The sequence below is a fragment of the Trachemys scripta genome, chromosome 2, assembly GCF_013100865.1.
Source record: "Trachemys scripta elegans isolate TJP31775 chromosome 2, CAS_Tse_1.0, whole genome shotgun sequence".
In the NCBI taxonomy this organism is placed as follows: Eukaryota; Metazoa; Chordata; order Testudines; family Emydidae; genus Trachemys; species Trachemys scripta.
In genome coordinates this window covers 39,313,523-39,325,858 of record NC_048299.1, presented here as the reverse complement: position 1 = coordinate 39,325,858, position 12,336 = coordinate 39,313,523, and the positions used below count along the sequence as shown (strand labels likewise).

At 42.8% G+C, this 12,336-nt stretch overlaps 1 protein-coding gene across 1 annotated transcript in view; it reads right to left on the bottom strand.

Annotated features, from left to right (window-relative positions):
* The window catches only part of CUBN (cubilin), a 219,340-nt gene that overhangs the window by 32,854 nt on the left and 174,150 nt on the right, over positions 1-12,336 (bottom strand). The window contains exons 55-56 of the mRNA XM_034760353.1: positions 8,745-8,904; positions 6,982-7,131 (exon numbers count right to left, since the gene is read on the bottom strand). Coding sequence (XP_034616244.1) covers positions 6,982-7,131; positions 8,745-8,904 — 310 coding nt within the window. The remainder of the gene's footprint in view (positions 1-6,981; positions 7,132-8,744; positions 8,905-12,336) is intronic.

Below are 12,336 nucleotides of genomic sequence, written 5' to 3'. Positions count from 1 at the left end.
TCTCTTAATCGCCCTCATGGACACTCATCCTCTTCCTTACTCTCCTCCTTAACCTCTCACTCTCCTCTGGCTTTTCCCACTCACAATATAAACATGCTTTAGTCTCTTCCATTTTAAAAAACCCACTTTGACCCCACTTGCCTCTCCAAATACTGCCCCATCTCCTGTCTCCCTTTTGTCTTCAAGCTCACTGAATACTGGCCCTTTAACCAAGGGGGTCAGAAGATGCCATCCCAGGAATGCTGGAACAAAAGGCCTGAGAAATGGCTGAAGCCAGTGTGGGAAGAAAGGAAACAGCCCCAGGAATTAGTGGTTAGGGGAAAACCCAGACCACTGTCTCTTTAAGGGGCTGAAACCAGCATCCCTGTAGTGCAAGGTGAGGCAGGACTTCTCTCTCTCCCAGCCAACCATGATGAACCCTGGGAAGGAAGGCAGTATAAATGCTGCCTTCTGTCTCTTATAACAGGGAGATGCTAGCAGGAGGAGGAAGTCTGCCTGCTGATCTCTCCAGGATAAAAGGGCTGAGTGGGAAACAGGGGACAGCTGGAGAGAAGCAGACTAATGCTTGCAGCTGGCAGGAATTGCACCCTAGCCCTAGAAGGTGGGCCAGTCAACTCTTGATCTCAGGAAGGAGAAATTCCTTATGCTTTACCTCAGATCTGAGAGGAGGGCTGTGGATTCCTGACCCCAGGGAATTATTTGTGACCCAGCCCCAGGACGAGGGCCTCTGGTTCACAGACAGAGGCAGCCAGAGCAAGGAAGCCTACCCAAACCTTTCCACCAACTCTGGAGGTCTTTGGACTACAGAGGTTTGAGAAGAGGGAAACTGAGGAAGAGGTTTCTGTAGAGCCACCTCCAACTATGAGGGGCACCCTGGAGGGAGCAACCCTATTACAGGCATGCTGCCTGGAGTTCACATCCTCCAGTTCCAGCCTAGCCCCTACCCTATCTGGTTCCTGTCCAGTATCCTTCACTGAAACTTTTTGCCAAAGTCTCTGAGACCTCTTCCTAGCCCAAGCTCAAATCCAGTACTCCATCCTCATCCTCCTTGACCTGCTGGACACCTTTGACACAGCTGACCATGCTCCTCTTCTTGAAATGTGTATGCCCTTGTTGCCAAGAAGGCTAACAGCATTCTGGGCTGTATAAGTAGGGGCACTGCCAGCAGATCGAGGGACGTGATCGTTCCCCTCTATTCAACATTGGTGAGGCCTCATCTGGAGTACTGTGTCCAGTTTTGGGCCCCACACTACAAGAAGGATGTGGAAAAATTGGAAAGAGTCCAGCGGAGGGCAACAAAAATGATTAGGGGTCTGGAGCACATGACTTACGAGGAGAGGCTGAGGGAACTGGGATTGTTTCTTCTGCAGAAGAGAAGAATGAGGGGAGATTTGATAGCTGCTTTCAACTACCTGAAAGGGGGTTCCAAAGAGGATGGAGCTAGACTGTTCTCAGTGGTACCTGATGACAGAACAAGGAGTAATGGTCTCAAGTTGCAGAGGGGGAGGTTTAGGTTGGATATTAGGAAAAACTTTTTCACCAGGAGGGTGGTGAAGCACTGGAATGGGTTACCTAGGAAGGTGGTGGAATCTCCTTCCTTAGAGGTTTTTAAGGTCAGGCTTGACAAAGCCCTGGCTGGGATGATTTAGTTGGGAATTGGTCCTGCTTTGAGCAGGGGGTTGAACAAGATGACCTTCTGAGGTCCCTTCCCACCCTGATATTGTACGATTCATGATTCTATGAAATGTTGTCTCCCTTGGTTTCCGTAACTCTTCCTTCTTCTGATTCTCCTCCTACTTCTTTAATCGCTTCTTCAGTGTGTCCTTCAGAGGACCTCCTCATCACCCTCCAGATGTCCATGGGGTGAGGGGGTCAACAGAGATCTGTCTTAGGTCTACTTCTCTTCTCCCTCTATACCTTACCTCTGCCTAATCTCATCCACAAACACAAATTCAACTATGTGGACGATTCACAAATCAGCCTCTCTGTTCCAGACCTGTCTCCTGATCAAAGGAAAATCTTAGCCTCTTTCTCTGACATCCAGGGCTGGCTCCAGGCACCAGCCAACCAAGCTTGTGCTTGGGACGTCAGATTCTTCGGGGCGGCATTCCGCCCAATCCTAGGGTGGCACGGCTGCTTTTTTTGTTTGTTTTTGTTCGCTGATCCGGCCGTCCTATAGGGGGTGGCAGCGCGGAGGAGGGGAGCAGGCTGCGCGCTCTGTCTGCCCCAGCTGGTGCCAGGTCTGTAGCAAGCCCGGCAGGGCAGCCCACATCCTTCCCTCCCCACTGACCGGAGTGGTGTGGAGCCCTCCCGGCAGGCAGCGCAGCGGTCGGGGCTGCATGGCAAGCTTCCCGCTGAAGCCCTGGCCGCCCCCCTTCTCTCTCTCCCCTCGCTACCCAGGGCACGTCTGCAGCGCAGGGAGTCACCCTGGCTCTGGCCGCCCTCCCACGTTTTTTTTTTTTTTCCTGCTTTGCCACTCTGGCCACGCCACAGGGGTTTTTTTTTGCTTTGCCATTCTGGCCGCCCCGATTTTTTTTTTTTTTTTTTTTTGCTTGGGGCGGCAAAAAAGCCAGAGCCGGCCCTGCTGACATCTCCTTGTGGATGTCAAGCTCAACATGGCTAGAATGGAGCTCTTAATCTCTCCTCCCACCAACCTCTTGCCCCCCCCCCCAACTTCTTTCTTGATCATGGTGGACAACACACCACCACCATCCTTCCTGTCAGGCCTGTGACCCAGACATCATCCTTGACTCAAACCTCTCCCTAGGTGCTCATATCCACACTACATATAAATCCTGCTGATTCTTTCTGTATAAAGTCTTTAAGATACAATTTTTCCTATCCATCCACACACCTAAAACTTATCCAGGCTCTCATCATCTCGTGTCTCACTTACTGCAACATCCTTTTCTCTGGCCTGGAAAAGTACAGTCTTGTCCCCTCCTATCCATTCAGAATTCTGCCATAAAGATCATTTTCCTACCAGCAGTTCTCAAACTTCATTGCACCGCAACCCCCTTCTGACAACAAAAATTACTACATGACCCAGGCTGGCGTAGGGCTGGGGCCTGAGCCCTGCCACCCCAGGTGGAGGGGTGGGACCAAATTCCAAGCCCCACCAGCTTGGGCTGAAGCCCTTGGGCTTTGGCTTCAGCCCTGGGCCCCAGCAAGTTTTAAGGCTGGCCCTGGCGGCTAAACCCATTGGTTTGAGGATTTCACCCCCTTCTCTTTGCAACTGTCCACCAACTACCTCTTCTCCATTACATGGAACATAGGCTACTTGTCTTTTTCACTGCCTATTCCCACCCTGCCTATCATCACTCATTGACTCCTGTCTCCATTGTCCAATTATTAATTGTTCAAACAAGCACCTGTAGGCTTTCCCCCATGATGCTCTTCATGCTTGGAAGGAGCTTCTCATAATTATTTACAAAACTAAATCATTATCCTCTTGAAAACTCTCCTCTGAGACCCCAGCCTAGTGTGCTAACCAGTATTGTTTCCTGGCACTCCCCATTGGTCTGTCTATATCTGTCTCTTGTCTTATACTTAGACTGTAAGTTCTCTGAGGGAGGGACCATCTTTGTGTTCTGTGTTTGTACAGCACCTAGCACAATGGGGTTCTGATCCATAATTGGGGCTCCTATGCATTGTTGTTGCTATTATTATAATACAGAATTCTACTCCATTACTAATAAGCTAGCCAATTCAAACCAAATAACCTCTCTGCTATTTCAAAAGTGAATAATTACAACAGTCTTTTAAAAATCTCTTCTTTCAAAATAAGATATTGCAAAATGCATTTTCTGAAGTGCCTTGTAATAATTGAGAAAACAGATGTGGAAGATTCCAAAATGGACCAGCAACCTTTTTACATATTGCAAAATTATAACTTCAGCATTTAAGATTAAAAAAAAAACAAGAAACAAGCCAATAAATAATTGTTTGGGATGACATGATGAGACAGTGTGGTTGCTTTGTCTAGAAAGAGATCCACATAGTCTAACAAAATTAGATTAAATGTTGTAGGAACTTTCTCCCACTTATTTTATATGATTTCAACAAAGTATTCATGGTACTCAGAATTCCCTGGAAGACTGCCTGATACCTGGAGAGAATTAATGTGTTTTAGCACTTTAATACTATGCTATCAAATGCTACCATTAAGGATATACTTAAAAGAAGGTTCTACTTGTATTAGGATTGCAAACAAAAGGTTGGATCTGAGTAACTACCTTTAGATAATTCCATTGTTTATGGACAAGGATTCTTACCTATTTTCAATAATTTAAAGTAGCCCAGACCTACAAGCCCAGATGCAGGAAAAGAGTAGAGAGAATATGCATCTTCTATAGAATATAGTATCTGCGTGCCACTGGCACCAAGCAGACAAATGCACAAAAAACTTTGTGCTTGACATTAAAATAAAATAGCAAAGGGAAACAAGAATAAAAGAAGCTAATAGTAGACAATGAAATTTCACTCATAAGACTAGAGTAAAAATGAGGCTCTGTAACCAGATTTGCTCTATCACACAGATGTAGTTTAGGATGAAGAGAGTGAGTGGAGAATAGCACAGACTCCTAGCTACCAAGAAGAAATACTGGTTAGTGCTATCATGTTTTGATCATGAAATTGACACACATTTCCATCCAATGCAATCCCATTTGGGTGTCCTTCCCCTTCTCTTTAATTGCTTTATTGCTTAGGATGATAGGCTGAACAGGAACCTGGCAAACCTTCTTTACAGGAAGCTTATTCAGACTCCAAGTCCAAACACTGAAAATTGCTATGGCCTGAGTTGGTCATTTGGAAATTCTTCTACCAAAGGATCCCTTGTAGTCAGTATTGTCTCTTCACCTCCTATGCAATATCAGAAAACACACTACTTCTTCCATAGAAATCTATGATTTTATCTAATGAAAAGATCTTATTTGCTAGCAGGACATATGTGTTATTCCACTTTACCCTATTGCCTCCTACTCTATGGTTCTCCGAAAAGAGATATTTCGACAGATTAAAGTAAATGAGATGTGTGCTTTACAGGCACTAGTTTGAAAACTGTCTCCTTAGATTCAGTTCTCCAATAAAATATTTCACTATGTTAAAACAAGTTTTGTTTCCAATGGTGAAATAGCTACTAAGTTACAATGATTAAAATCTATCTAAACTTTTAAGTACCCAATCAGGAACATCTGAACTGTGTGTGTAAAATGGGTTTAATGGCCAAATTCAGCTAGACTCCATTGAGTCCAATATAATTGGGAATGCTTATGCCAGAACTGAATTTAACCTGCATCTGTAAAAAAGAACTAAGGACCTAATCCTGCAAACCCTTAGGCACATGATTAATTTTACATGTGAGCAGTCCCATTGTTCAGTGGGACTACTTGTGCATAAATGTAAGTATGTGCTGAAGAGATTGCAAAATCAGGGACTACAATTCTTCTTTCATTTTAAATTTAAACACAGGCAATGTTACTCTGCTATTAGAAGGCGATCAAAGTTACATTTTATTGTTAAGATCCTTGTGAAAACAAATTTATAAACAGCTTCTGGTGGTTGACAAACTTCCTCTTTTACCACCAGATGTTCTCTTGCTCATATCCTAATTTCTTGCCTTCAAATGACTAAGGATTTTGTATTTGTGTACACTGATAAAGATAACAACAAAGCAAATCAGACCTGCAGTAAAGTGACCCAAATAAATATTTGACATGTATAGTTTATCACAAGGTCTATATTACTTATCTCTTTACCTCAAGTTTTTAATCAATATTGATTGCAAGTATATTTTCTGAATGCCTTTTTATACAAAAAAAACCTTCAAATTGAATATATATTTTAATTTGATCTAAATGTTCCAATACCCTTAAAGACAAATTATAATTTAAGCAAATGCTGAAGCTGAATATTTCACTGGAGGGAAAAAAACTAATATAATCAAAGATGTGGAAATGGACGGCATTTGGTTTTAATGTTTCAATTTTTTTCAGAAGGACCAAGATTTATTTTTATTACAGGTAATCATTTAAATGTTTGATTGCTTCTATTTTGATGAGCTCTTCCCCTATTTCACAAAGTATTCGGTTATATTTGAACTGGAGATGAGCAAACTATTTTAGACAAAGACCACAGCTGAACCAAATCTTTGCCCCAAACTCAAATTTTAAAAAGAGCTCAATTTTTGTTGCGGTCCAAAATAATTCCAAAACATTTTTTAAAAAAGCAAAATTTGTTCACCTCCTAACTTCATGGTTTCAGCCAAAAGCAGAAGTACAGTAGAAAGCAGATTATCCAAACCACCCTATATAACAGCTTGTTCAAATGACTCCCAATGATCCAAATTCCAGGTCATCTCAAAATATGAGGTCTGCGCAAATGGTGTGGCTCAATCAGGATTCTACTGTACTGGGACAACACTTCTGGGCTGAAATCCTGGGAGTCAATGGGAGTTTTGTCATTGAATTCAATAGTGCCAAGTATTTCTCACCTGGCTAAATTCTGAAGAGACAGTATTGCTAATTAATAAATAATAGCACCACTTTCAACTTTCATAATGCCTTTCACCTGAAGATCACAAAACATTTTACAAACATTAATTAGCTTTGACTATAGCCTTGCACAATAAGTATAACTGTATCCATTTTACAGATGTGGGAAATTGAGGCACAGAACAATTAAGTGTCGTGACTTGGCCAAGGTCACACAGTCAGTGGCAAAACTAGGAACAAAACCAAAAATTCCTGATGGTCATTTTCATATTTCTAACCACTAATTCTTACCAGATTTCCAGCTTCAGATAAGCTTCTACTATTTTGGACATTTTTTCTGAACTGCACCAAACCTCCAAACAAATCAAGTTTGCCAGTAAATAGTTTGCAAAATGGGGTCCTGAATTTAAATAATTATTTTCCATATGGGAGAATAGCTTGACAGTCTGTATAACATACTGGAGATATTTAAAAATCAAGCACTTACATTCCAACTGGAAAGTCTCAAACTGTAGGATGACAAATGACTGAGGTCCCCCATCTATGATATAATTGCAATTCAAGTTGTTGTCATACTGGCTGGGGTAGTTAGGAGAGACAATGCGACCTGCAGGGCCGGTGAAATTTACTCCACATCCTGCAAATAAGAATAACCGTAGTGAGTCTATGTAGCAACATAATGTTTAGTTTCTATTTTAACAATGACAGAATCAATGAGCACAGGGTAAGACTGTGCCTTGCCCCAATATGAGTTGGGCGAGGAGCAGGTGTAAGGATCTTTTCCCCCTTTCGTGTGCTGGGGAGATGGCCAGGTCCTACAGAAGTCCCTGTACAAGAGTAATAATAGTCCCAATGGGAAGCACAGTAACTATTCCTGCCTAGCGTCCCTGAGATTATAAGATAGCTGAAGAGGGACAGGAGTAAGACAGGATCATTGTCCACCCCATCGCCCTCAACCTGCATTGAACTGCAAAGCTGATGAGGCATGGAGAGTGGAACATGATGTACCACCCTGAGTGCCTGGGAGCAGCCTAGCTCTTACATAATGGTTTTCATCAGTAGATCCCAAAGCTTTACCAAGAAGGTCAGTATCATTAGCTCTATTTTACAGATGGAGAAGCAGAGGCACAGAGCAACAAAGTGATTGCCCAACGTCACCCAGCAGGCTACAGGCAGCGCTAGCAATAGAGCCCAGCTCCCTTGGGTCCCAGTCCTGTGCTAATGGAGTGGGTACCAGTAATTTCTTCCAACTCCAAAAGCCTTCCTAACCTGGTGTATTTTTTCTGGCTGTAGGCATGTGAAAATTAACAGACTTAAAATTAAAGAGCTGTTTTCAGCGTATGATCACTGCAAATGAATATTCATATGCTGGTACCAAATTATGAATTATTTACAAGATGGGAAAATATGGGCCATTACCTTCGCTTAGAGTTTTGCCACTGGCTCTAATGGGAGCAGGATCTGGCCCTAAGTCAACTGTATGGCAATAACTGACCCCATAAAATGTACCAGATGCAGATCAGTTCTTATGTTATAAGCACAAAAAATCTATTATGATTGTGGATTCTTTTACATTTTGGCTCAGTGTTATAATCGCTTTAACACACATTTTCCTGCTGAATTTATCCTGACTCAAGTGGAGGGAAACTGGTTCATAGAGGGGTTGCTTTGGCAGCTCACCAGAAAAATTAATCTTGTTTTATCAAGACAATACCTCCTACACTTCCAGTTGGTTTTACCCTACTGAAGACTATGCTTTTCTAAAGGCAAAGGAGAGGATATATAAATTAATGCCATTTAAGCCAGTGGGAAATGCAACAATAAAATCAAGGAAAGAGCAGATGCTGAAAGAAGTTCCTCCTGAGAGTAGTTCATATGCAGAGCATGGAATACATTACTAAGGGTAGCAACACAAGCTGTTCTAGTCTTAGACAAAGGAGTCAAAAATATTGGGAAGAAAAGAAATACAAAGGGGTTCCTTCCCCAAGGATCCTAGAACCCTATTTTCCAAATAGCTTGTTTAAAGCTATATTGACCACCTCACTTAGGCCCTCATTCAGTGATGTTCTTAAGCATCTGCCTAACTTCAAGCATGACTCCATTGACTCCAATAGGATTAGTGACATGCTTAGGCGCATGCTTCAGAGCTTTGCTGAACTAAGGCCTTGAAATAGTGGTAGGTAACAATGTTTGCAGCTAATCCAAAGTGGACTGACTTATAGTGGCCTCCTGGCTTTAAATGTCACTTACTGCTTATGAAAGATGCAGAGAAGCCACGCCCAGGGGTATCCTGAGACTGGAACACTGTAGTTATCACATTGCTGGGAGCAACAACAGACCCAGGAGCTGTACTTCCACATCCTGTGGCCAGCAAAGCTACTGCTTCTTCATCGTTATTTTCTCTCAGCACCTGACAGATCCAGGATGGGGATGAGTTAGTATTTTCAAACTCCCTGCAGTCAGTGTGAATATATTATTGTGAATTACAGTTTACCTGTCCCTCAAGGAAGTTACAAATATACAAGTATCTTCCACATTACCTAAAAAGCATTAGGATGTGACAGTATTCCCTCTAATTTTTTATGTTCATGTGTGGAATGAATTTTGTTATGTGCACCAATATGGAGGTGATGTGTGGCAGGGGTGGAGCTGAGGGGTTTGGAGTGTGGGGCAGAGGGATGGGGTGTGGGGGGTGAGGGCTCTGGCTGGGAGTGAAGGTTTTGGGGTGGGGCTGGGGACGAGGGCTTTGGGGTACAGGGGTACAGGAAGGGGCTCAGGGCTGGGGAAGAGGGTTGAGGTGCAGGGGGCTGAAGGTTCTGGCTGGGGGTGTGGGCTCTGGGGATGAGGGGTTTGGGGTGCAGGCTTTCCCAGGGCTTCAGAGGGGAGAGAAGACTCCTCCCAGCCCTCTCTCGCTGCAGCAGCTCCGGTGGGGCTGGGGGAAGAGCACCTTGCCCTGGCAGCGGCAGCTCCAGAAGGGGGGGCTGGGCTGAGGTAGGAGCTCCTCTCCCTGCCTGCATGGCCCTTGATAGCCCGCTACATGGTCAAGCAGCTTAGAGGGAACTTAGAATGTGAGCCAATTTAGCGAAGACCCTGGATATAAAACATTTCACATGCAATAATTCTTACCCTTATTTTATCTTTGCCAATTGAAGTATAAATTAACACCCATGTTTACAATAAATTACTGAATGTACTCTCTCCGCCAATAAGAGTAGACCAGAATTTAAGTTAAGATGCTAGAGTAATATATAGGCTCCAATTCAGAAGCTTCAGATAATTAATATTCGGACTCTCCAGTCCAAAAATAAGTTTGTTCTCCTATTACATTGTATTCATTTGTTTAATGACACGTTCAAGTTATACAGGAAGTTGAAGTAATGGAATATATGGCATGCATGCCATAAGAAAAGGCATATTAAGGATTATTATAGTATTTTCTATAAAATACCAGACATACCAGTAAACAATTATAAATCATACTTGATGGGGACCACTTCTGAAAGAAATCCTTCTCATACTCCCTCTTCTGGCCTTCACACAACCCCCAACCTCACCAAGTTCATCATCAGAAGCAAGCTCCCCACAGACCAAGACACATCAACTCAAAGTGGTACCAGGCCCTGCCAGAACAAGAGATACAAAATCTGCAGACATATTTCCACTGCTATGATGATCAATACCCTCCACTATCACAGCTTTCAAGATTCCTGGGTCCTAAACATGCCTATCATAACATGTGGTGTACCTCATCCAGTGCACTAAACTGCCTTGATAACAATGTGGGTGAAGTGAGACAATCACTATACTCTCGAATGAACTCACACAGAAAAATAAGACAAAGACACCATATCACCTGTGGGCAAACACTGTTCACAAAACCATCACTCTATATCTGACTTCTTAGTCTTTGTACTCAAAGGAAACTGCACAACACTTTCAAAGGATGACACTGGGAGCTTAAATTCATAACTTCGCTAGACGCTAAAAATCATGAACTCAATAAAGATACCAGATTTATGGCTCACTATAACAATCTATAACACACTAACCTTCCTTTGTCCTAAGACTGCAAGGTGTTAACTGCCCAATTCACCCTGAATGATCTCTTTGCCAAGTGTGTTCACTTCTTACACTTAACAATCTGTTCCACCTTGTGTTTACTTGTGACACTAGGAGTACCTTTCCCACACCTGAAGAAGAGCTCTGGGTAAGCTTGAAAGCTTATCTTTCACCAAGAGAAGTTGGTTCAATAGAAGATATTATCTAATCCACCTTGTCTTTCCAATATCTTTGGCCCAGCATGGCTACAACAACACTGCAAACAACATTATGAGTAATAATTTTAAGGCTAGTTAGGGCCTCAATTCAGGAAAATCATATGCATGCTTAACTTTAAGCAGGTAAGTCCAACCCATGTCAGGTAAGCACTTAAGCAATGACTTAACTTTAAACACATGTTTAAATCCCATTTAAGTGAATGTGATTTAAGCATATTTGTAAAACCAGACACATGCTTAAAGCTTGAAGTTAAGCAGGTGCTTTAGTTCTTTGCTGAATCATAGAAGTGTAAGACTGGAAGGGACTTCAATAGGTCATCTACAGGAGCGCCGCCAGCTTTTTTGCCGCCCTAGGCAGCGGAAGGTCCCGCCCCCGCCATTGCTTCTTGTTCTATCCTCAGAAGTTAAGGAGAGCAATTTTTCACACTCCTCCATGTAACAATCTTTTGTGTACTTGAAAACTGTTATCATGTCCCCCCTTTGTCTTCTCTTCTCCAGACTAAACAAATCCAATGTTTTCAATCTTTCCTCATAGGTCATGTTTTCTAGACCTTTAATCATTTTTTGTTGCTCTTCTCTGGATTTTCTTCAGTTTGTTCACATCTTTCCTGAAATGTGGTGCCTAGAACTGGACACAGTACTCCAGTTGAGGCCTAATCAGAGCGGAGTAGTGCGGAAGAATTACTTCTCGTGTCTTGCTTACAACACTCTTGCTAATACATCCCAGAATGATGCTTGCTTTTTTTTTTTTTTTTTTTTTTGCAACAGTGTTACACTATTCACTTGTATTAAGCTTGTGATCCACTATAACCCCTATATCCTTTTCACTGTTTCCTTCCTAGGCAGTCATTTCCCATTTTGTATATGTGCAACTGATTGTTCCTTCCTAAGTGGAGTACTTTGCAGTTGTCCTTACTGAATTTCACTCTATTTACTTCAGTATCTTCCCAAGGATATTAACCAAATGTTGTTTGCTTACATGAGAAAATATTAGCTTCCTATTTCAAATGTAATGTGTTGAAATCTCTTAAGATTTCTATTTCAATAACATGCCTGATTTTTCTCCAATCAATGTGATTACAGGATTTTTCCTTACCACTCGTCTAGTAAAAAAATAAGGAAAATAAAGAATATTTGATTAAGACTTTCATATGTTAGAAAGAAGTCAAGATAGAAGAAGAAGAAGAGATCAGCCACATACAACTGCCATGGCTATGTAAACAGCCATCTTAGCAAAGGACTAGGCATGTACTGTTTGATCCCACACAAATACTTAGGCATGTGAATAATGGTATTCATGTGCCTAGGTGTTTGCAACATTGAGCCCTTGAATGCATAAGCGACACGTAGGGGGACATGTGGGGTCAAGTGTCCCCCCAGACCGGCCTGCTGAGGGGAGTGAGGTAGGCTCTGTCCTTCTCCTGCTGTGCCTGCCCCCTGGCACGCTTGGCCCCTGTCCTGGGCAGCTGGGCCCGGGCGGGAAGCAGAAGGGACAGGACCAGACACTTCTCACACCGGCCGCTCGAGGTTGCTGCTCTGTGCAGTGCGGCGGTTGCCTGAGAGAG